The sequence below is a fragment of the Vanessa tameamea genome, chromosome 8, assembly GCF_037043105.1.
Source record: "Vanessa tameamea isolate UH-Manoa-2023 chromosome 8, ilVanTame1 primary haplotype, whole genome shotgun sequence".
In the NCBI taxonomy this organism is placed as follows: domain Eukaryota; kingdom Metazoa; phylum Arthropoda; class Insecta; order Lepidoptera; family Nymphalidae; genus Vanessa; species Vanessa tameamea.
The window spans coordinates 3,055,249-3,082,379 of NC_087316.1; the positions used below are offsets into that span (position 1 = coordinate 3,055,249).

Below are 27,131 nucleotides of genomic sequence, written 5' to 3' on the forward strand. Positions count from 1 at the left end.
AAGTAAGTTTTACGTACATATTTTACATTTTACACGGAAACAACATCTAGTAATAAAAATTAAAAAAATATTATGGTATATTCGTCATGGAATAGCTACTTCTCCCGAATAGCGTCCTTATATCGTGTCAGTGTCGCGTCACTATCGATATAAGTCTATATTCCAACATAAAATAATATATTTTTTCTAAAAAGAATGGTATAGCATTCCAAATTGCGCAGTGAAAGCGAGAAAATTCAAGTAATAGCAAGAATATATATTGATATGTACCTCCATACGTATATAATAAAAAATAAGGTATTTATTTCAAATTACGATTAAAAATTTAAATTTTTTGTCCTAACTAGTTTATAACCAACCATGAACTCTCAATTATTAGCTTAGGAAATATTTAATAAAAATTGATATTATATTATTTATTAGCTATATTTTCTCATTTAGTGTCTAGTTAAGTCTACTGTCTTAATTTTTTTTTAGAATTTAATCGTCGTAATGTATAGAATTGTATGAACTTTTTGCGTTGTATCTGTGTCCTGTGGTGTAAACTTTTGAAGCTTTTTTGTCAGCATAGACAGGAAATAGGGATTCTTCGTTAGTCTTTAGTCTAATAGAGAAATAGCCAATGGTTTAAATTTAAATGATATTTAGGTACATTGTGAGTAAATAATATTTCAAGAATTCAAGAATTTTAACTGTTGTAAAGATAAAGTCATATCATTTGTCTTCGTTAAAATGGTAAATAGCAAAACCTGCACTATATTTGCACAGGTTACATAGTTGTTATGACTTAGTAAACTGAATTCATTTTAGATACCAATGCAAACAGAGATTAAAGACTCCTTTGCATTGCTTTATAATGTTTTCTGCACTTGTTTAAGTTTCATCCGTTATTCCATAACACAATGTCATCTGCATATACTACATATATTTGGTACTCATGATATGGGCTCAACGGATTTAAAGGCTGATAACGCTCGAGCATCAAGCTAACCATGACTGTGACCTTAAAAAATTACTTATATTTGATATTTTAACAACATGTGTTATTTGGTGGTACATATAGACTCATTGTACTATTTTAAATAGGTAGGTACAATAAAATAATTTGTTAGATTATCGCTAAAAGTATGACTATCACTTTTCCCAATGTACCTTTTCTATGTCAACTAATGTGCTGGGCCTGTGAAGTTTTGGTCAATCCCCAAAAACATACCAACACCGTATCTAATATTCGTAGGTACCGTAAGTAATACAATACTACTAGATAAACTTACGCCACGCCTTACGCTGCCCCGTCTTTATTTCGAATTCAAATCAATTTTGAATTCCATAGTCGCGTAGTATTTACTTTGTAAAAAGTAATTCACCTTAGAATTATTTTTTTTCCACTTTGATCGGCAACTTTATCCGATAAAACGATTTTGTGACGACTTTCCAAGTACCTTATAAAGCTTGGTTTTGCTTATAGGTATGTGTTCTACCTATAGGAAATAGTAAAATTACGTTAAATAATATTATGAATTATTTTACAAACGGAAAATACTATAAATTGTAGAGAAAGACATTGGGATACTTTGAATAAGCCACAAAGTTATTGTTGATTAAAAAAATATATCTAAATCGACGTTTATAAGAAAACGTAATCCGATAAGTTTAAATTTCTAATAATGTTTCGCTCACTACTAATATTAATATTTTTTTACATACGATAATAAACAGTATAGTTTAAGAAAAAAACTCCTGACGTTAATGGTTTTTGAATACGAAAAACCAACCAACAAAAAGTTCTCGAGATAATCAAATTTGCTTATCGACAGTTTATTTTTAATAAAATTAAATAATTATCAGCATTCATTTCAAACTCTATTTATATATATATTACGTTTTATTGGTTAGTTACATCGTTAGGGAATTAACTTAAAATGAAACTTCCGTATATAAATATCAATTATTTTATCACAGAGAATCACATTGTGTTATACAACATATTTACGTGGCTAGTACAAAATATTTCTTACAATGATCTAAATAGATGTATAGAATAATATTAGTAAATACTTAAATTACCAGTGAAAATCTACACACAACTACAAAATACTATATTATTTTTAGCTCAACAATTTTATTTAATACAAAATATAGAAGATTACATTAGGGCTCGAAAAAAATTGCACGAAAATAATAACAAAACGTAGATATTTATTATTATATATAAACATTTCTAAAATTCAAACGAGTGTAATTTATTGCAAGATCAGATTAGACGTCAGAATCTTTTTTTAAGACAATATTTGCTATGAATTTATTATCTGTACGGCTGTAATTAGCAAGAGTTGATATCGTTATTTATTGTTGTATTATAATGTAAATAATAAATTTCTTATTGAAGTCTGAACATCCGTTAGTCGTTCACTTGGGCATGGAGGTAATTTGTAAATATTCTTTTTAGAATATTTATTATCCAGAGTATATATACTCTTTAATGTTCAGCTGTACAAGTGGATACCCAGATAAACAAACAGATGGTTGTAGTGTTGTTGTTACCGTACTTGTACCGTTGGTACTGTTCGCTGGTTTATGCGAGCCCGTTTGAATGGTTCTCACAGACTATCTATTCTCCCACCAAACCGACATACATTTTTGTTATTGTGCTATCTTAGCGTAATTAAGGACACGAAAGTCACATGTTTAAGATTCCATAGTAAGTGCAAAATTCATGGTGCAAGGAGCGGTTATATTTTAAAACAAAGCCAGTGTCTATGGGCAATGGTTACCACGACCCATCAGATAGGTCATTTGCCATCTAAAAATAAAAATAAAAACTTGTATCTAACGCTACAGTTTTGTTTTATGTTTACATTTACAGTTTTTTAAAGACAACATTTAAAAAAGAAACTGCTGTTCTAGTATTATTATATGAATAACATTTTCATAAAGATAAATAAAGAAATAATTGTAGATATATGCCTATTTCCTAATTGGTTGGAAGATTTGGATTGCTTATCTGTGGGTTACAATATAATGGGTTAAAGTTATTTATAAGTGCATTACAATAATATTTTAATTATAGTATTAACTAAAGGTTTTATACATTAAACGCCGAAAACACAATCAATTCCATAATATGGTGCAAGAGATAAGAATGACTTTAAAAATACATTATTTACAAGATGAATGCTCTTTTTATGCAATAAAAATTAAAAATTTAAACCCTTTTGTATTTAAAAATAATCACATTCCATACGTTCTATATTTTGTATACGATTATAATTCTAAAATTATCTCCTTTCACTTAAGTCCATTAAAAAAACTATGTGATATTATTTACAGATATTTCGAAAACTTTAATGAACTTTTATTATATAACAGTAAAACATAAACGGTGAAACGTTATTATTACTGTGTAAGATTTTTAACATTTTTTTTTTTTTATTTAAATAGTCTTAAGTATGCAAGTTTAGGTTCACATCCAAAATACATAATTTATTTTGTATTCAAACTAAAGTGGTATATAACAATTCCCAAAATATTGAAATTGTTTCCGTTGTAGTAAAACTTTAAAATATGTTCCAAACTATTAATGTACAGACATCACTACGAATTTATTACATTAATTTAGTGTTATTGTCTATGTACACCTACTTTTTGGACAGGACTGAATCCTTTTTTAAAAAATTCGTTTCCTTAAACCTCTACGATGAGAAAATATTTAAGAGGTTTATTTCGACTCATATTTCTTTTAAATAGCCATTTATCATAACGTCACATAGTTTATTATTCTTTTCTTCGGTTAAATACTGGCCTTTAATATTAATTATGTAATAAATAATGAAAATTTATATTTTAAATCATAATTAAATACATTCTACAACAATTTAATTCATTGAATATTTTGAAGTTTCAATTAGAAATAATTGCTTGTAAAGAAACAAAAGAGTAACTGAGGTCAATCATGGTTTTGAATTTCGAATTATTAACGATGCAATTACAAAAAGGAAAGAAGCAAATGAAGTAGTTCGGTAACACATTTAAATGGAAATATTGCCAGTGCACATAGGTAAATGCGAAGTCACACATTCGAAATTTGAAAACAACCATAGTCACTGGCCAGAATATTCGCAATAGTTTTCAATTACGCATGGATTTTTCTTTGAATGTAATTATTTAAATCCATGATATGAACATGAAACAATGATTTCATAGTCACACGGTTTACTATATAATGAGATCTTGTGATACTTTAATGAGTCTTGTTATATTTTTCTTGCAAATGAAAAGCCTATATTAATTTTTGGTACATAATTCGTATAACACAGCATGACATTGTAAAGTGTATAAACATTAACAATAATTTGTACGTATTTCTAGATTAAGAGATCAAAAACTATTTTCCATGGTAATGGTTTCATACACTGCTATTAATGCGTTATAAAAATTAACGGGTTTAATTTTATTTTTAATTTTCTTTATATTTTTCGTCTGATTTACGTGCTTAAAAGTTGATCACTTTATTTAAAAAAATATTGCACATAAATTCTGTTCAATTTCAAAACCTAGTAACAAACCATTTTGGCCTCATTCATAGGTCATAAATAAAGGAAGTAACTATATTATATGTGTAAAAAGACATATCATTTAAATATTTATTGATATTGTAGTAAATATATATATTATATAAAAAAATCTTTATTCGTTGTTATACCTAAAAAAATATTTGTAATAGGTTTTGAAACCAAACAGTCGATTTAAGTTGTAATAAGAAACGTTTTAAAGAGTGTTTAAGAAAAATAATTTAAAATATATTTTTTCTAAGGGTGCACTAAACACGATTATTAAAGGAAGAATATACAAACATTTGCGTATACACTATGAGAGTTCAAAACCAGTGTTACTGTTAACAGCGTATCGAAGTTTATCTCGAAGCGTGCTCCTTTTCTGATAATTTGGTAGTTTAAGTAGATTGAAACACGTTGACGAAGTAGGCAGCCGATTTAATGGATCCTTCTTTCTTATTGTAAAGAAACCGCGTATTACGCTGCCTGTAATGAAAGAAAAATAATTAATGTCTTGCTTGGCTGCTAACCGATGTCGGCTATTGCGGTTCGTAATAGATAGCAGGTATATAATATAATTGTGCAAATCCGAAGCGAGTTCGCATTAACGAAATCCACGATCCAATTCCCAGGATTAAGCACTGCCAACTACTTTGTTTACTTCTGTAAATTTTTTGACAGAAAAACTAAGTTTTGAACCCGTCTGGCTTGCGTCTGGTGAACGTTCGGCGTAAAGAGAGTTGGAGAATTACTGGTCTCACCTATAGTGTCACCCGTGTCTTCGTCGTCACCGACTTCTACGCAGCGGATTGAAAAAGGAGGCTTCAAATGTGCAAATCCAAGAACCGGTGGTTTCGAGCATGATGTGACGAACTATAAAATAATCAAAAATATATTTCGTTAGAAATATTTATTTTACTTTGCATAAATATAGTGTAATAAAATAAAAATATTATAAATAATAATTAATTGAAAATATGTTGTGTTGTGTTACGTCATAAAAATTACGTCACGTCGGCGTACCACTGTTAGCTGTATGGCTAGCTGTCTGATGCGTACCGTCTTTATCGTGCCAACGTACTCGATCAATCGTGCACTTAATATGTCGTGAGTTGTAGTGTATTATGTCGTGAGTTGTAGTGTATTATGTAGTGTAGTGTAGTGTAGTGTAGTGTAGTGTGGTGCAGACGATGCAGTGTCACAGTTGTTACGTATTACCGACTTAAAAATTCTACGACTTTTTCGAGTTTTTTCACACAGATTATATAAATATTCCAGGTATATTAGGGTTCAATTAAGAACACTTTTATGTTCGGGAAAATTTGTGTACCAGAAATGACAATTCTCAATTATAATCTCATATTGAAAAATATTTTCTTAATTTACTTGACTTTTCCCTGATTACTCCATGTGAAAAATATCCCCCGAGTTCATCCGATTTTCCCTACTTTGCGTACGCGTAGCAAGCCGTGCGTACCTTGAGGAACATGGCGCGCTCGTGCTCACTGAAGTCGCGCTGCAGCACGTCCCACAGCCAGCACACCACGCGGTGCGAGTCGTGGAAGCCGCCGTAGTACTGCGTGTGGCGCCGCAGGTCGCGCAGGTCCAGCGGCACGTTGTCGCCGCTGATCAGCCGCTGCAGCTGCGCCGCCGCGTTACGTACACGTTACACACACACACGCACACACGCGCACACGCGCTACCCATACCCACGCCTGAGCCCTAGCCTCGAGCTGAGCCGATTGAAAGATAAAAATTGTTCTCCGTTTCTACCATATGTTGGTATTTGTGACGTTTATTTTAAATTCTACTCCATGGTTTATGTGAAGGTTATAGGTTTTATAAAATATTAAGGAAACAATTTTTATGTAGATCGAGCATAGAAATTGTATTTTTGAAAGAGAAAGAATTTCTACTGAGTATAAAAAAAAAGAAATTCAAGTTAATACCTACTACGTGTTTTTTCTATGATAAATTTGACACATTGTATTGAATAAATTAAATTATCATATTTGCTACGGTCTTATCGAGAAATTTGTATTGTTTAGTTTTTAATCCTTTCTTATTTTATTATATCATATGTAGGCAGACTGGCAAATGGGACCTGATGATAAAATATATTGCTGTTTGTCGGTAAAATATATGACGAGTGTATGGTACCTACTACCCATACGGTCAAAAACTCTACCACCGAGTAAATCTGTTTTAATCACCTTTACAATAATCGACATGCATGGAGTGACATTAATAAAGTTCAATATTTACCTTCATTTATAATTACCTCAGGTGTGGAAAACAGGGAGAGCCACTCTGGATTTATAATCGTCCTAAATCCTTTAATAAAGGCATTCGTCTGGTCTTTAATTTGAGTATGCATACGGAAATGTGCCATTAGATGTATGTAATTAATTCTGCAAAAAAAAAAAATTGACAAAATGTAAAAAATTTGGCTGTATAATGATAAATCTGTGATTCCTGTCAAATTAAATTAAAAAAAAAGTTGATCACGCCACATGTGTAGAACTTTATATATTCTACTTTTAAATATTCATAATCAATTTATTGTGTGTAATATTACGCTACAAAGTTTCATAAGTAAAATGATTCACTTGTTTTCATTAGTGACGGGTATAGCTTTTCCTCCGGGTACGAGCTCATGTGTGACAATTTCTCCCAATCTTTCTTCGTCAACCGAAAACGTTAGTTCTAGACTTGAGATATCCCCCTGAAAATTCAAATACAAAACTATTAAAAATAAACGTATTATTATATTTAAATAAATTTATATAAATAACGATATTTACTATACTAAATAATATGTAGCTATATAAATTATAACTATACTACATGTATAATTGTGCAGATTGTGCCGTAGCCAGTACAAAAAGGGTGCACAAGGTCATCTCAATCGATCGGTGAACTGGTTTTAAATTAATACCGATATTTGACAAAGATTTTGCCCACACTTACAAAATCGTTAAATAAAAGTTACAAACAAAACACTTTAATTTTTTTTTTAAATTAAAGATTTAAGCTAATATGTTATAATCACCTGGAAATGTTTAATATAGGTGAGACTGCGGTACAGATCTCGGTCGAGGGACGGCAGCTCGTCGATCCAGCTGTAGAGCGCTTGTTGTGTCTGGCCTAACACTTGACTTAGGAAGAACGAAGCGAACGGCACGTCCACTACTATACCCTGTGGGTAAATTCATGTTGTTAATAATATTCATTAATAATACCGTCCGTGCCAACCCACATCTTTATTACATAATTATGTGAAGTTGGCGTAAACGTCAAATTATACTAAGTCCTGAAATTATATATTATATTATATATAGGTATTTTTAGGGATAATATATAAGAAAAAAAAAAATAATTATACTAATATATAAATGTTTCGTTAAAAACCAAAGTTTAATAATTTTCAATAAACAAATTGCTAATAAAAATACTTATATTTAGATATTTATTTTATAAATAAAACACAATTTGTAATTATAATAACATTTTGAATCGTCATATCACCAATTTGAATGGTAGATTCTACAAGAAACTCATGAAGTACAAAATGTCCTAAGTCCAACAGCAATTGGCACAGATAATAAATGTAAATTGTCTATTATTATAGTCTATTGCAACCACTAGAGGAGTAAAGCAACATTAACAATTTTGCCATTGAATTGACATTATGAATTCGCGAAAAATGGCGTTTTCAATGTCGGCAAAGTTGTTAAATAAGTAGGTGAAATAGTGTTGTATTATACATTAAAATATATTGTATAATATAACAGAGCGAAAAAGATAATTCTAAAATTGGAATCGGATATGTAAAAAGTACCTCATAAACAGCCTTTCCAAGCATACGTCCGATAAATTCAAATAGTTGAAGGTGATTTTCTTGTAGACACGACGTCGGCGATGGATACAATCGCTCCTCACTTGTCACCCGGAAAAGGTTCAGAGACGGATCGAAAACACGCTTTATCGTCTCCTCGAGAAATTCTGCGAACAAATGTTCCTATAAAATTAAAATAGTTTTATACAAGTTACCAGTGACAAAAATTTTAATTCAATTCACAAGATAGGATTGTTCGTTGTTTTGTTGATTTATATTCTGCGTACTTTACCGAAAGGAAAAGTTATTTTGTTCTAAAGTACTTGTAATCATAACTTTAACACAAAGTAATAAGTGTCATGGATGTTTCTAATAACATCAAAAGCCGCAAGCGGTGCGAGCGGGGCAGCAAATACATGGATCAATTACGATTGGCACTTTGGTTTTTTGGATTTGTATTTTATACCATCTCGATGTAGTTGTTGTTAAAATATTAGTACTACATTACAGTACACTGACGATGAAGATGATGATGATGTCGTCCGGCCGATTAGGTTACGGCGACCAATATCTTGGAAGACTAGCCAACTACCCCGGACATATTATAGTGCAAAAATGCAGATCCGACCCAAGCTTTCCGAGGCACGGGAGGGGCACCGAGAACGCATCGTACCCTTGAAGACGCCGTCCTGGTCGATGCCGGCCTCGTCGAGGCCCTGCTCGTTGATGAAGCGCACGCGCACGACGCCCCGCAGCGCGCGGCTGGGCAGCGCCGCCAGCTGCCGGTAGCCGTCCTCCACCAGGCGCGTGCGCCGCACCGTCACCAGCGTCGAGCGGCCGCCGCACGCGCGCTCCGTCAGCCCCAGCACCACCTGCGGCGCAACGGGTTTGATTGACGCGATATTATTTTTGACATTCAATTCTGTGCAACTGTGTACCAGTACATCATCATATCGCCCTCTGAACAGCCATGGTTTACGACTTAGTTCTGCGCCTGCTCGTCTGACTTACTCTTGTTTTCACGCAATATCATATGAATATTAATAATTTACCTTCTCGTCGGCTACAGCTCGCCTAAACAATCTGACTCGTTCACCGTGCGCGATCATGTGAGGCGTCTTTTGAACGAGGACCTGATAACGGAAATATTGTAGGAATTTAAAATTACATCATAAAATTTGAAAGTTTAATTTAAAACAGTAAAATATTACTACATTTAAAAATTTGGACAATCGATACAATGTGTCATTCTAAACATATTATAACTTTACTCTTGTAATATAACATTACAAGCCTATTACACACACGTATGCGTTAACACACGAACACCGCACCGGGCTGTCCCGCTAGGAGTGCGGGGTGGTGCGGGGGCGTGCGGGGGAGGTGCGGGGCGGTACCTGCTGCGGCTTCTTGCCCTTCTCGAGGTCGGCCATGAACTGCGAGTCGCGGATGTCGCGCACGAGCCAGTGCTGCTGCGGCGCGAAGGCGCGGCGGCAGTCGCGGCGGTACAGCGCCAGCAGCAGCGTGTGCAGCGACGAGAACACCGCGTTGTGCGCCAGCGTCTTCAGCTCTGCGGGCAATCGGGTTTTGATTACAACGCATTTCATGATCGGAGAATACATCGGAATAACATCAAGGATTTTAATCTCAACAAAGGTTTTATTAAAAATAATACAATATCACTCACCGAACAATTGTCCTATGATAGATTTGTATATGAACATATTTAAAAATTGTGACATATTGACGAAATCTTGCAATTTGAAAGGATCTTGCTTTTCATACATTTCCATATCGTCCAATATTCTGAAATAATAAAAAATTTTTTTAGTAAATTATCCTTAGGGAAGTCGGGTTTAGAATACTTTTATAGATTCCATTTCTTCATTTAGAAGACAATTTACATTTAATTTTTTTATTCGTTTAAAGTTTTAAATTGTTGCAATTTATATTATTAATTGTGTGTAACAGGACAAGCGCCACATTTTATATATAATAATTAGTGCAAATTAACGGTATCTTTGTCTGAAGATGACCACATACCAAAACGTGGCTCATTTAGCTGTCTGCCTTACTAATGTACTGAATGTATTAAAATGATAATTAACTTTTTATAACAAATTGTTTATTTAAAATAATAAAATATTTATGATAATTATAATACAATTTACGCCGTTAAATTAACTCACGTTACGTAGTGCGTCATACAATCGGAGAACAAGACGAGCATTTGAAACTCGGGCGCAGACGCCTTCGTGTTCAGAGCTAACAGATCCAGGAAAGCCTTCAATCCGCTGTTAGGTCCTAACGTACAGAGGAACTGCCAGAGAGAGTACAGGATTTCGTCTTGATTGCAGAGCCCTGAAGGGAGAGATGTTATAGTGAGTTACGCATTAAAACGAGCAGACAGCAGTCGCATGTTATTTGTAATAACTGACATATAACTTTAGTAAAAAGCAACATTAACCAATCAGAAAACGGTACCGCTTGGCGGTTGCCTTGAGCAGGCGCGCTCATTGGTCAAATCAAATCGCGTGCTCATCCCAGACTGTTACACACTTCCGTCCCTATTCATGAAATCACTCCCACAGATTATATTTTTAAACGGAAGGTAAGGAAGTTAAGGGTTACTACCATCGGTAGTTGCTTGGTAATTGTTAGTTTGGTACTAAATTTGCCATCTACTAGTAGTCTTAAAAATAATGTCACTATGAAAATATCAATCGGCCATGTCTTTTTTTTCATAAAGAAGAATTATAGATGAATTTATTTATATATACCCTGAATATTTATAGCCTCAGTTCTTCTCATGTATACATATTTTTTCCGAACTGTTGGTGAAAGCAGAACTCTTCTTTATTGAATATATTCATATTGAGTTTTAATATCGTAACAGTATCATCAATAGATTATTTCTTTGGTTTGAACGACAATATTTTGTTCCAAACACGAGATTATCATATTTAGAATATTAGTACACAAATTATAAATACTAATGAGTAATATTAATAAATATATTACCAGTTAATATGTCCAGTTTAACTTGAGACATTGTCTGTAGAGCTGTGTGATACATCGAACATATAAGAGCGACTTTAGTGCAGTCAGGTGATCCTAGCTTCCTGAAGTTCTTGCTGGAGTTACCTCTGCAAAAGTATATTGAAAAAAAAAACCAATAATTATTTAATTTAAATCATAATCGCGTGGTTTTTTTTTAAATTAATTTAATTGTATTAGAAAACAGTTACTAGAGACCAATAATGTCAATTAAAAGATTGGTTTAGTTGGAGACATTGAAAATTACATAAAAATGTTTTCTATTTGGTTAAATTACCCGCATTAAAGGCATTGTCACCAGTGACTGCAAAACGTGTAACAGCTGAATTATGGAAATAAGTTTTGATCAAATCAAAAACGGCACTCAGTCTCAAAACAACAATATATATTCTATTCCAACCACGAGAGGACCAAAAACAAATAAACAACCTTTGACATTGAATTGACACTATGTCGTTGTACGAGAGCTTGAATAATCTATTATGAATATCATTATATATTCGTGAAAAAGTAAAGTGTATATGAGTAGTCAAGAGGAATAATGTTGTAATATTAATAAATATATATAGATATACACAGATAATAATAATAATAATAATACCCCACCCCCCCATGGGACCACCTTGCCGTGGTGGGGGGGCTTAAGGGAAGGGATGAATGGTCATCAAGAACTAAACCATATATACCCTGTTAATAAACGAAACAGGAGATACATACATTTAACACTAATGCCTTTTGCCACTAATACCTTGGCTATGCCCTTCACAACTAACGGTCCCAAACCCAAAACCTAAATGGAGATGAGTAAAAGAGAATACAATTTAAGGCCGCTTCCCGGGGTTCGCCGGGGCGCATCTGGAGCCGATGCTGGATGATATAGCATGCGAACCATCGGTGGTGAGGAGCAGGCGGGCACTCATCAACAAAAATGTTACCGGTCACTGTGAGTTGAACAGGCGGACTCACAACGTAGAAGCTACAGCTAACCCCTTGGGCAACGAAACAAATACCACTTCGTCTCGCCCCATCATATGACCCAAGCAGAACACGAAAAGGACTCCGATATGCTTAACGAAATAATTTCAGCTTCACCTTCACCCTTCAACTTATATGAATCACCTACTTTATCTCCACTTTTATACCAGGTTTCATCAAGATCAAACACAATTTCACCTATGTCTGTGGATGTTGTGCAGGAGGCACATGCCATTGAACCTGCACCCGCCACAAGTACAAATCGTGCGCGTAAAAGATGGTCAGACGATATGAATAAATTCATCTGGCGCACGTACCTCATTGCCACAAAATTAAACACAAGTAAAATATACCTTGCTCATCTACACCACGAATTTTCACTAAAATTTTCTCAGATGCAGGAATCTAGACAGAGACTAGGTGACCAATGCCGAGCTATAGTCAGAAATAAATTACTTCCCCAAGAAATATTAGAACAAATAAAAGAAGAAGTAACAGAGAGCCTACAACAAACTAACAACCAAGATAGAACACAAAATATTCAAACTAATTTAAGCATGCACATACACAATAGCCACCAACAAGATATAAGGCAGAGAAGAAGATGGACCACTGAGTATAATGAAACCATTATTAGAAACTACTACAAAATTACAGAATTAGAAGAAAATAGATCAGCTTACCATCAACCCATTCATCAAGCGGTAATCGCAGAACACACGGAATTATCAGAAGTAAGTGAACAGCGAATATCAGATCAGCTTCGAGTTATTTCAAATAACAAAATGATTAGTGATCAAAAACTTAAAGAAATCCGTGAAGAAATATCAAACAATCTTCGTTTGCGTCGTAACCATCTTGAAAATACTTCACAACACTTGACTATACCACAAAATCCGGCACCCGCAGAAAATAACAACCACCCACATATATCACCACAAACACAACCAATACTAGAAACCTCTACTATAGCTGAACAGGACCAAACCACTTATTATCTAGATGTGGAAAAAATTAAAAAACAATACAACATACATTAGAAAAATTTCAAAACACCAACCCAATTAGCCGTCCCTACATACCAAAACAAAACAGCTCAAGAAAACTAGCCCAAATTGTTAATGTCATTAACACCAAAATACTGCCTCAACATATTTCAGTAGAATAAGGTTTTGTGACCACTCATACTCTTATTTACTATACTGCCTACACAGCGGCTACCTGCAATGGAACTAACATTAAGGACATAACCAGCCAACCTTGCCAACTCCAGAAAAGAGTACACGCATGGCAGAAAAGGTTACAGAAAAAGATACAGAATCTCAGAAGAGACATCGGAAGACTCACAGAACATATTAACGGCAATAAGACAAATAGACTTACCTTACTAGTAGAAGCGATATAAAATAAATACAAAATACACTCTCAACATGAAGAACCTAATTCAAGTAACGAACATTTTCTTGACACCCTCAAACAAAAACGAAATGCCGCATCTAGTAGGCTGAAAAGACATTTAAATTGCACTCTTAGAAAATCACAAAACACACAGTTCTCGAATAATGAGAAAAAGTTTTATAGAATCTTGTCATCTGCTGCACAACGCAACACTAGTACAAATACACAAGACATAACACCACCACCAGCCAATCCAAGACATACTTTCTGGTCTAGCATATGGAGTGATCCAGTATGTCACAATACAGACGCTGCGTGGCTAGATACAGGTCACGAAGTAATTAATTCTATCGAACCTATGAATTTTGAACATATATCTGTAGAAGTGTTCATGCGAGTACTCAATAAGGCGCACAACTGGAAATCACCTGGTAGCGACCATATACACAACTATTGGTATAAAAAGTTCACATCAATCCATTCATTACTACACAAACACATGAACAATTTCATTCAAACACCAAACATAATGCCGCACTTCGTGACACAGGGCCTTACCTTCATGATACCAAAAGACACTGACCATCAAAATCCAGCAAAACTTAAAAAAAACAAACATCAATTACTTGCCTGCAAACCATTTACAAAATACTTACAGGATGTATCACTGAACTCCTACACGAACATATTGCCGTTAACAATATTCTTGCTGACGAACAAAAGGGATGCCGAAAAGGTAGACAAGGTTACAAAGAACAGCTCGTAATAGACTCAGTAACAATGAAACATGCTATTTCTAAGAAAAAAAATATTAATACCATGTATATAGACTACAGGAAAGCTTTTGACTCCATACCACATAGCTGGCTTCTTTATGTATTACAACACTATAAAATTCACCCACAACTTATTTATTTCCTTGAAAACTCTATGCAAAACTGGAAAGCAACTCTTAAAATCACGGGACATGCTAATACTGAAACACCTGACATCTTAATACGACGAGGAATCTTTCAAGGCGACGCCCTTAGCCCACTGTGGTTTTGTCTAGCGCTAAACCCTCTCTCCAATATGCTCCAAAAATCCAATCTCAGCTACATTATTACCCCTCCACACAGACACCACTCTCACACACCTCATGTACATGGATGATATAAAGTTATACAGTGACACAATACAATCACTACATAACCTTGCAGACATCACCCAAACTTTCTCAAGCGACATACACATGGAATTTGGAATAGATAAGTGTAAAACATTTTCGGTCAAAAATGGAAAAATCGTCCCAAATAGCTACATCTTAGAATCAGGAAATATTATTGAACCTTAAGAAGAAGAAACTACTTGTAAATACTTAGGCTTTCAACAAGCGCGGAAGATTAACCAAAAAGAAACAAAAAGTAGCCTTAAAACTTAGTTCAAACATCGCCTAAATATCCTTTTCCGATCTCAACTCGACTCCTCTCATAAGAGAGAAAAAGTAAAATAACAATACAATAATAAATATCATAATCATAATAAATATATATAGACAAAGATTTCTTAATCTCAAAGTTAGCAACTTCGAATGTTGTATTTGTATATCACTACGGAATACAGGAACAGTTTATATTTATATTGGGCTGTTTTTGTATTAACAGTAATTTCTCAAAATGGAGAATTGCTATTATTCTTTAGAAAAGCTTATCTTCACCTATTGGTTCTAGCTTCGATCGCTCTCCGGATGAACGATGCTGGGTTACTAGTCTGCACTGGTGTCGACGGCTGCGACGGTCCAGCACCTTCCTCTCCAGTGATCCCTGCATCCAGCATCTCCTTTAGCGGCACACCGAGAAGCTTTTTCAACATGGGTGTTCCCCACAACAGAGACAGCTGACTCCTGAGATTCCCCATCGCCGGGGGAAGGTAGGCGTCGAAGCTCTGGGAAAACCAGCCCAGGACCGGATGCCAGTTACTGAGGTTCCCTTTCTTGCATACGACATACTGTTGGCAGCTGTCTAGGAAACGAGTCACAACAAGCTGCAAAATGAAATTGTCATATTATTGATTTGATATTTTCTTAATTCCTCATTCCATTCCTAACTTTGGTTTTAATAGTTTACTTTATAAAATTATATTTCTAAGAATACAGGGAGCCGATATGGCCCTGAGGATAGAACATGTGCACCTTAAATGATGATTGCGGATTCAAACCCAGGCAAGCACTACGAATTTTCATGTGCTTAATTTGTGTTTGTAATTCATTCCATGCTCAGCGATGAAGTAAATGTCGTGAGGAAATATACATGTGTCTAATTTAAATGAAATTCTGTGACATGTGTATCCACCGACACGCATTGGAGCTGCATTTGTCTATCAGTGGGACATTTACAGGCTTATTTAAGTATAACTTAAGACCAAAAGGCATCAGCAATTACTTACGACAAACGTAGGGTAGTATGTTCCAGGTTGTGCGTGTTCTCGCTCAGAATAGGCCAGCTGTATCAGGTTAGCGAGAAGGCACAGAGCGTAGTTACCTTCCAACGTATTAAATACAATACGCATGTTTTGATCCGCACTTAAAAAGTCTACGCATTTGTCGAACATCGAGTGCGTTCTGAACGCTGCCATAGACTAGAAAAGAAAGTGTTTTGTAAGTAAATAGTTTGTCTCTTTCTGTTATCAATAACTTGACTTATAAAAGAACAAGACAATGCATCGTGTGCTATGTTATTATTATGAAATATTCATTAATAAGGTGGTGGTGTATTGTATGATGATTGGTACGTCTTTGTGCTCTCAGTTTATAATTATTTGTTGAATAAAATAGGATCAAGCCTAATAATGGAACTCGTTTTTTTCGCTTGCGTTAGCTTTGGTTGACACACGTGTTAGTGAGATATCTGTGATTTTATAATAATTCTCACCCCTATTCTCTTAAACTACTGTACAATGCAATAGTTCGTAGTCATTTAGACTATGGACTAATGGTCTATGTTTTGCCATACAAATGTCGAATACTACAATTAGCAACATTTTTTAATAGTCATACTAAGATTAACTTAAACTTCTCAGGGTTACCAACTTAACAAAAAAAACGAGTGAACTATCTGAAATTAAAGTTAGGGTCAATTCACCTCAGGCGATATCTGTTGCATGTGGAAGACAAGTGTAGGCACTGATAATATTTGTATGATGTACATCGTCAGCAGCTTCTCAGAGAACTGAGCCGACACGAGAGGACGTAAGGCCAGCGTCACAATCGCTGTTAGTGCTATATTCTTCAAACACACTTTCTCACGACAGAGACCGCGGAGGAGGAGGGACTGAAAAACAAATATTTGATTAGTGTATCTTACATAGTCTGCAAATAATATCAGTTGATTTTTATTTATTAACTATTATCATTATCAGTGAATAGTCTCAAGTCTATAAGCAGATAATATGTTGGTCTAATGAAAATTCAAAGGCAAATAGATCAGTGATTGTTCTGCTTATTCACAACACATCCTTCCATGCCTGGATATAAGTATGAAGTAAGAGGTGTTTTGCATATTTCTTTAAATACCTTTCTATATCGGATTACACAGTTTGGACATTATCATTTCTGAAGAACCACAGAGTATTTGCGATGATAAGTAGGATATTGTTTTGTATTAGTTGTAGATAAATTACTTGGTTCTTGCTGGTGACCTATAGTAGAATACAGTAACTCCAAGCCGATATCGAAATCAAAATAGATTTTGTGTATGTAGAAATACAATACAATTTTGCAACTATTTGTTACCTTTAATGTTAAGTAATATCCTCTATGGAAGAGTGATCCCATGACATTGGCACACAGTTGCGTCATCCCTCCTCTGAGCTTCTCAAAGTTTTTGAGTCTGGTCAATGCCCAGGTGTTTGTAGCTGTGAAGGCTAGCAACGTATGGAGGTGAATGAGTATACCCTGCATATCTATAGGAGATTCCGGTTTCAACTCTTCGAGAAATTGACAACATTTGTATAATAAGTCCTTTATATGAGATATCCATCGTAAGCTGGAAAAAACAAACACTAATTAGCAACTTTGTTTCCTGCTGACCTATTTTGGTTAGTGCGGCCATTTTCATTGTTGAATAGCCATCTGCAAAAGGAGATATTACATGGGACAAGTGAGGACACAAACACATTATCAATGCTTAGTGTTTACATGGGCACAGAGTAACGACTTCCAAACTTCTGGCAGTTACTGAGAAAATCTTAAGAGAAAAACCAAGTTGCTTATTATTAGCTTAACCTTGTATTTGAATCCAGAACCTTCAAGATTGTTTCCTGTAGCTTAAAATATTTAGTGTATATATATAATATAAGATAATTATTTAATTATAGTAACCGAAAACAAATAGCATAAATAACATCACTTTATTTAAATAAATGTTTGTAATATTATTCAAAATATATTTGTGTTGTAATAATCTAATATTTTCTAATAATTAGATTGAACCAATATCCTTACATGTTGTTTCCCAGTAAGTAATAGCAATATGCTTAAACAAAATAATTTGTACAATGTCTTATTCTTAAAAAAACTGACCGATTGACTGAAATAATAATTCTCAAAAAAAGTTTTAAATCCACAAATAATAACAAATTTGTGATTAAAATACTAAGCATATTGTTTTAAAACAAACAATATAATTTTTTGCTATGTGAAAATTTTCATAAATGGAACAGTACATGTGATTTTAGGAGTATTTTATATGATGCCAGTCTCTAAAGTTCTGATTGGTTGTATTAAAATAATCAATAACTATACCTGTACTCCTTATTTAAAAACACGCCAACGTAAGATATTTTAACAGATTCCGAATGGAGACTCTGTACAATATACTTGCAGAGTTTCTCGAACCTCTTCCTATCCCTCTGATTTTTAAACACGAGAAAGAGACGGCATGCTACCCTGTACACGTCCAGTGCCTGTACTAGTTCCGGTTGCTGGTGTTCATCTTGAGAGCTGTGACTAACCAAGTCCGGTAAGAGTTGGTCAAAATCATTTCTGAAAATAAAAACAATTTGAGTGTTAACAAAAAGAACAATATTGAAAATTAATACAATTTTTTTATTTCAAATAAATTAATAATCCATTAGCTCCAACATTCAGTAATCCAATTAGCGTGATGTATTCATTCAACTAAAAATTGTATCACACATTTCGAGTATTAATCTTATTATATGTTGAAGATAGGTTGAAGACTGAAAAAAATTTATGAAATTTACTATGCACTTTTTTACTTATTTACTTCATATCTTGGAATGCAATATAGGATATTCTTATTTTGAAGAAAATAATAAAGGTAATTTAAGAAGTATCATTATAATATTTTTCCATTACACATGATCTGTGTATTTGATAAGAAAATAAATTACTTTATTTATAGAACAGATAAACCTAAATTTAAACAAATTTGATTATTTTTAACAGTTCTTATTCATTATTAAATTTTATATATGAAAGTCATTTGTTTTTATTAATTTTATTATAAATATTAAAAATGTGTTTAATGAAATACTTTAGTAATCATACCTTATTATAATTTTTAGTGTAATAATTTTACAAATTCTTCGTAATTGTTTCAAGAAATAATGATAAACTATATGCTAAGAACAGGATATTCAATTGTATAGTTCGATAACCCTCACTGACATTAATTAGATCTTGAACATATACAATTACACAATAGTCAATTTGATATGCCAAGACTATCAGACCGTTAATCGATTCTAATAAGATAAATTGAAATTTTAAGACTGAAATAATTATATACAGATTGTTTTGGTCACATTACTCACAAAATAAGTTTGATGAATTTCTGTTTGGCGAGCCAACCACGAACTATTGCCTGTATTTTAATTGCAGATTGTTCTCGCTTTTTTTCGAGTGCCCGCTCTTCCCTGGCCGCTTTTGTCTGTTCTAAAAACGTATCTTTACTGGTAATAGATTTTGAAAACATTTTATAACTTTATATTGCACACAAAATATGGCTTTGTTTTCCTTTTGGATTTATCGCTGTCAAGATAAAGGGCCATCTAAATTCATGATAGAACACGATTATCGCTGTAGCTGAATCATTTTTATTATGGAACGGTATATTTGACGCTGAAAAACACGGTTTGTTTATTTCATTTCGTTGGTAAAGATGATTATCATTAATTTTTGATTTTTTTCTGTCGCTCTAGGAAAAATATCAAGACCGTTTGACAATTGACAGCTATTGTTATGTGGGTTGCCACATAATATTTATTTATAAACTGCCTTATTTTTATTTTAACTTAACAAAATATATGACTGTCTTAACTATTTGACTATTTTAACAGTTTTTAAATCAATAATATTCGAATTAGTTTTTAATTATTTTACTATTTTGATTTCATGTATTTTTTTTGAATACTTAACGGGTTACAAGTTTCTTAAAAACTTTCAAGAAAAAGTGTTCTTTGTATATGTTGCATGACACATTCATAATAAATGTCGGTTATTCAATTACTGAGACAATAATAGTTGATATTTTCTTTTATTTTTCTCTCTTTGAATATTCTACTATTAAAATTGATATTTTCAATCACGGAAACCACACTTTTACACCGTTTATTTAAACCGTTATTCATCCAAATATTGATTAATTTTTAATAACAACAAAAGAAAATAGAATATTAAACGGGTACTTTCATCAATTCCATATATAAGTAATATATGAAATTTGAATTTATATGAGTACCACCATTGAGTTCTATGTAAATGTAATAATTCATACTACAATTAATCAGAAAACAGAAGATCAGGAGTTTATAAAAAAATCAAACTAACTTCGGCATTACAAGTCAGCAGATTGGGATGGGATGCGGTCTTTCTTTGCATCCTACCCATGGGGGCAGGTTTGTTTCTCGCCGGATGATCCGAGCGTTATTGCTGACTGTTGCCGATGTGGTGCTTTAGTGGGCCGGCTAAACCTAGTCCATTTCAACCCCAAAAAGACACAAGTTTGCGCGTTAACCGCCAAAAAAACACCATTCGTCGTATCTCCACGATTTGAGAACATTCCGATACCCGCCACAGCTAGTATCGGAATACTTGGCGTTGATATTTCGAGCCTCGTTCAGTTCCGCGGTCAATTGGAAGGCAAAACCAAATTGGCATCAAAAAAGCTTGGTGTGCTCAGCAAGGCAAGACAATATTTCACGTCGGCCCATCGCCTAAGACTATACAAGGCGCAAATTCGGCCTCACATGGAGTACTGCTCTCATCTCTGGGCGGGTGCTCCCCAGTACCAGCTCCTTTCATTTAACCGTATCCAACGTAGAGCAGCTCGAATTATCGACGATCAAGCCCTTTCTGATCTGCTCGATCCTTTGGCTCTGCGTAGAGATTTTGGATCACTCTGCATCTTCTACCGAATTTTCCACGGGGAATGTTCCGAGGAATTGTTTGGATTAATCCCGGCAGCTGAATTTGACCTTCGGAAATCTCGTCAAAATTCTAAATTTCACCGGCACCACCTAGATATCCGAAAATCAACAACGGCGCGATTCTTAAGAAATTTTCTGCCTCGCACAACCACGCTGTGGAACCAGCTTTCGCCGGCGGTTTTTCCGAACCGATACGACTTGGGAACCTTCAAGAAAAGAGCGTACTTATTCCTTAAAGGTCGGCAACGTACCTGCAACCGCCCTGGTGTTGCAGATGTCCATGGGCGGTGGTAATCACTTTCCATCAGGTGAGCCTCCTGCTCGTTTGCCCCCTGTAACATACAAAAAAAAATTATATCAGAACCGTCTTAACCCAGGGGCATTAAGACGAGTCTGTGATATCTTTCATTTCTACATTTCAACTTTTTTTTCAATTGAACGCACTGAACTCAGAAGCTAAGAGTCTAAAATAAAGGCCTTTTTATTGTAGGAGTTTAAACTACGTCTCGAAGTAACTTTAAATTAATCTGGACCACACTTGTAGTTCGTTTTATTATAATCAGTGACAACTAACTTTTTATTTAGTTTCCATAGACATACAACCCACTCTACACCACAAACTAAAATAACGTGTTTTGTTGTTGTTTTTTTAATTTTATTATTCACAAACATAACCCATTAATACATATAACAATAAGAAAGTTTTTTACAAATTAAAAGTTTTCACACACTATATTATCTAACAAAAAATGGTATTTTGGTTGAAATACATATAAAATCTTCATGTCTTTATCTATTTTCCGTGTGGATATTGTACCGTTACTACGATTAGTTACTAAGCACTGCATTATTTATTATATTTATAAAACATAACTATATACGTATATATTCAAACTAAGTAAGTGTAACACACTCAGTATAATATATTATAATTATGACGGGGCTCAATAGATGACGCTACGCATACAAATATTTGTATTACGAAGACGAGATCGACGGTGAATATTTTATACTGAGAATATTATAAACAGTTAGTGTTGCTTAACTAGATTTCAAACCTGCAATATTCGTGTAAGATTCACGTGCTAAATCTACTAGGTTCGAATTAATAATAACATATATCGAACTATTATTATTTTTTAAATTAAACAGTTGACTCACAAGGAAAACATTTGCCTTACATAATATATTTTGTCAAAAATACTTAAAGTACTTAACATATGATACGAAAATTACCTTTTCTTATACAGTTAAAAAAAAACATAATAATAAATAATTATTTACATGCATATTTTAAATCGTTTATAAAGTATAAATTTCTTACGCGATTCAAACTTATTAGTTATTAAAGAAAAAACAAAAAGAATAATTAACAATTATTAATAATACAATAAGATCGACTGACATCGAATACTCGTTAATAAACAACATGTATGTACCTACCTACCTACTTTAACTCGAGAGTACTGGCTAGTGCAGTTCTTTTTCTGATGCTGAAATTTTTAAGAGTAAAAAATATATGGGAACAGTTTTAATTAGGTACTAGGTGTCATTAAAGTGGCGAAACGGCATGAATATGGACAATTATTTTGATTAAATTAAGAAACGATTTTAACAAATGTAAAATAGGTCAAGTTCGCAAAACATAAAAGACTTGGTATTCTCATAAGTCTGACTGAACGAAATGCAAACGTTTATATAGTATCATATAATATTTATCGTACGGTTCCGTATGATTTTTATTTTAGTTTATCTAATCAAAATATGTATTTTATTTAAAGAAAAATAAATAATTAAAATCAGACAAAGTTATTTAAAAGTAACAGTTAGTACTGATTGCATGTCTAGATTTACGCATTGAGTAGATTTTCGACTTTTGGTCTTCGTAATAATTGCATTATTTTCTTCAAAATAAAAGTTAACTTAATCTGACGCACTTGAGTATTTCGAATCGCTTTTTTATCAGAATAATAATAAAATCTTGTAAATAAAGTATTTAATATTTAGGCTTGTGTTAATCAGTAAAATATAGGTTTTAATGATTTTTGAATATTCATCACCTAAAAGGGTGAAGCTTATGATGAAAGTTTGTATGTAAGTTCGTCATTTTTGATGAATTTAAGAACATAACCTGTATATATAATGTCGATTTTCAAAATGATATTTTTATGTTACGTGAATAAATTTAATTTGATCGGCTTAGTAACAAATGATAAAATGGAATAGGTTGATAAAATAAGTACTTTTACTTGATAACTAATAGTAATTACAACATTTTTACTTTTTAATTTCGAACAACACTTTTAAATTTTTACAAATGTTTATATGTAAACATCAATAACGATTACTAAGCCATAGAAATCCTAGCCGTCCGGCGAACTCTACTCAATCATTTGATGTAATATTATATTTGTAAATTATGCTATACGATAAGAAAAACTTAAACTAATATGAACACAATTTTAAATGAATTATTTGTAATTTAAATCTTACTAAAGTATACAATATGTACATATGTATTTAAGGAATGTTAGTACTATGCTAAGGAACCCTAAAATGTAACTTTATGTAAAGCTATCTCGCGATAGTTTTTGTCCGTTATCATTTCAAAGATTATTATCGATAAGATCGGCCATTATCAACAATCAAAAATGCAGTTTCGAATTTCGAAACACAAAAACAACTCCAATTCGAACCTGATCTGACTAATTAGTTTTTGGTAGAACCAAAAGCATTTATGCTACCCAATATAGATGGTAATTACGCAATTAGGTAGTAGAATGGAAATTGGGTGCTTTTCGTAAATGGCAGGTTAGTATCTGTACGAAGGACATTTTGATCAATGATAGGTTCAAAAATGTTGTGAATTGAGTTCAAATATTTGGTGAAAGCGTATTTCTCAACGAAGTCATTTACAAAAAATAATTAAATGTTGTGTTTTAAATAACAAAACAACCAAGAATAAAATTATCCTCGAAACAATACGAAATAACAACAGTTAAAAGGAGTGAAGCTAATTAATTAACCTAATAAAATTGTTTTTAAACAAATAAACAAAGGGTGAGTGTTTTTTATGTAAATGAAATTTACATAATTCCCAAAAGTAAAGCGTAAGTAAAAAATGTTTGCAAACTAATTCAGTCATACTTTATTAAATATGCTAAAAAACTTTATACGCTATTTTAATTGTTTTCTTTTTTAATTTCCTCAAGGAAGCAATGACTTGTAAATAAAGTCCAATCACAGCGTTCATTCGACATTCAAACCAGAACACACCGATGCCAAGTTTGGCGTTGAAACTGGTGAAAGACCCATGGTAGAGCTTTGTGCAAGCCCCTCTGGGTATGTAACACACAATAATCATATTATATTCTACTACCAAGCAGAAATACTTAGTATTATTGTGTTCTAGTTTGAAGGGTGAATGAGCCAGGGGTAAGGAATGGTTTAAGTTTCCTATGACAGTAATGCCAATGATCGGTGGTGACGACTCACCATCAGATAGCCTATTTGCCCGTTCGCCTACCTATTTCATAAAAAAGAATAGCCTGAAAAAATCCACCAGAAAACGTTCGGAAAAGGCCTGTACTGTAAATTATTAAATTATGAAATTAGTTTTATTTAATAATCAAGAATTAATCTTTGTAAAAAACTAGGATCGTGAATGTAAACGTTTGTGAGCCAAATATTCATTATAAAACTAGCAATCTTTTAGATTACGGAACACCTTGGCAATAAAAAATCAAGAAAGACATTCCCGCTGACTTTCTTCTCAGATCTGAGTTATTTAATTCAGATCCGATGGTACATTTTTATCAATCAATCAAGTCTACCGAATACTTCTACATTGACTGTAGAATCAAGTTCTTGATTACGATTTTATGGGAACAATTTTAAATTCTCACTGAGCTTACATTCCGTGAGAAAGTGTTCGCTAAACAGATTAATAGGACTCGAGCAATAATTAGTATCAGTCAGAAATATTTGTGACACATAACGCTATCTGAAGAATGCACGTAACTCATTAAGTAGGCACCTTAAAACTTCGCAAAGTTCGTATCCGGTGATTAAGGTGAGGAGTGATTAAGTGCAGAACAAAAGAGTGATAAGCTATTTTGATTACATGCGAGGAAATGATAAGGTTATCAGAAGGATCCATATCCCGAAATGACTTGTGACGTCATATAGTTCGTCATACTTCCGATGATTTGAGATTAGTGTTTTTTTATGAGAAAATTATAACTTAATCAAAGAATGAAAAAAAGTAACTGAATTCAACTAAAGGTGATTCATTCAAAAATCCGTGGGTATTCTAATTTTCAACATATTTTTTAGTAAGTTTTCATTCTCCGGAGAGCACAGACAATTTTTAATTGTAATCTAGATAATTTATTTATTTATAATAGTTAATTGAAATTTAAACACAATATGCAAAGGAGCCGTGTAAAAATCAAACACAAAAAGTATTTATAGCACATAATAAAATATAAGTATGTATGTATACAAAATGTATGTATAATATTCATTCAATTCGCCGTCCCTGTATACGAATGAGATTACACATAGGATGTATTTTTTAATATTGTAACATTATCCCGGATTTGGAGGTCTTACAAACAAATCATGTTAGCTTATGCAATTATTCTATAGATTTTTTGGGGTGGACTTTGTAATGCATCGTGTCATTTATGCCAATTTGGTTTATCGTTCATGATGAGAACACTCTCATTGATGACTAATAGTCCTCACTATTTAAACTGAGAACGCTTAAAATATTTTATTCAAATTGGATGACACGCGATAAGTGCCTGTTCCAATAAATGTGATATCTCAATAAATAAAAATAATTATTTATGTATGTATGTTCCTCTGTGTTACTTAATCATTAATCTGAATGTTCTGAAACATAGTTGACTTGAGCGCTCAAAACAACCTCGGTGGCTCAAAAAACACAATATTTTTTCTTTGTATGTTTCTCCTTTAATTTAACCGAGGTTGGTGGTGCATTGGTGATGCTAGAAATGGTTAATATTTCTTATAGCACCATTGTCTATGGGCGGTGGTGACCACTTACCATCAGGTTGCTCATTTGCTCGTCCGCCTACCGCTATCATAAGAAAAAAACGCTATATGTAGATTCCTATTCTACCCACCCGTATGAAACCAGAACGGGTATCTAGTAATCGTATTATATTAAGGATATGTTTTGATATGTTTTATCTTTGATCGTCTAGTTATATGTAAGTTTAAGTTACATTTTACACGCTCATAATCGAATAATTATCATTCGATTCTCCAACACTTGATACGAGTGAGAGTTAGGCCGCCCACATAATTAACTTCCCATTTCACGTGATCCGAGTATTTTCGAGTCATTTTGTCATCCTTTAATTATTTTATTATTAAAGAAAACAGTTCAATTGGTTTGGAATAATGACGTTTTTACGACATTACGCGTCGGAAATAAGCTTGGACTCAAAGTAAGCGCTGCAAAATAAACACTTATAAACGGGCATACGTACCTAACATACTTATAGCCGTATACGCAACAGCCGGGATCGTGTCTTTTAAGGAAAATACACTTTCTCTCGAAGAGCTAAGATTTGGTTTTAAAAAAATATATCTATATCTTTTCAGTATTTATAAAGACACTTAAAAGATGATTTTGACGACCTCCGTGGTCGAGTAGTGTGTACACCGGTTTTCATGGGTACGCCACTCCGAGGTCCCGGGTTCGATCCCCGGCCGAGTCAATGTAGAAAAAGTTCATTAGTTTTCTATGTTGTCTTGGGTCTGGGTGTTTGTGGTACCGTCGTTACTTCTGATTTCCATAACACAAGTGCTTTAGCTACTTACATTGGGATCAGAGTAATGTATGTGAT

General features: G+C 33.4%; 1 protein-coding gene across 1 annotated transcript; it reads right to left on the reverse strand.

Moving 5' to 3' along the window:
- Positions 1-1,938: 1,938 nt before the first annotated feature.
- LOC113396238 (ubiquitin-protein ligase E3B) lies at positions 1,939-20,049 on the reverse strand. Its single transcript, XM_026634112.2, has 19 exons — positions 19,636-20,049; positions 18,602-18,841; positions 17,591-17,843; positions 16,941-17,129; positions 16,246-16,437; positions 15,518-15,843; positions 11,413-11,537; positions 10,581-10,752; positions 10,079-10,197; positions 9,789-9,961; positions 9,444-9,524; positions 9,065-9,263; positions 8,395-8,558; positions 7,606-7,752; positions 7,163-7,278; positions 6,835-6,964; positions 6,031-6,195; positions 5,315-5,426; positions 1,939-5,039 (listed from the first exon to the last, which is right to left on the reverse strand). The coding sequence occupies exons 1-19, from the start codon at positions 19,794-19,796 to the stop codon at positions 4,867-4,869; spliced, it is 3,237 nt and encodes a 1,078-aa protein (XP_026489897.2). The 5' UTR covers positions 19,797-20,049; the 3' UTR covers positions 1,939-4,866.
- Positions 20,050-27,131: the final 7,082 nt, after the last annotated feature.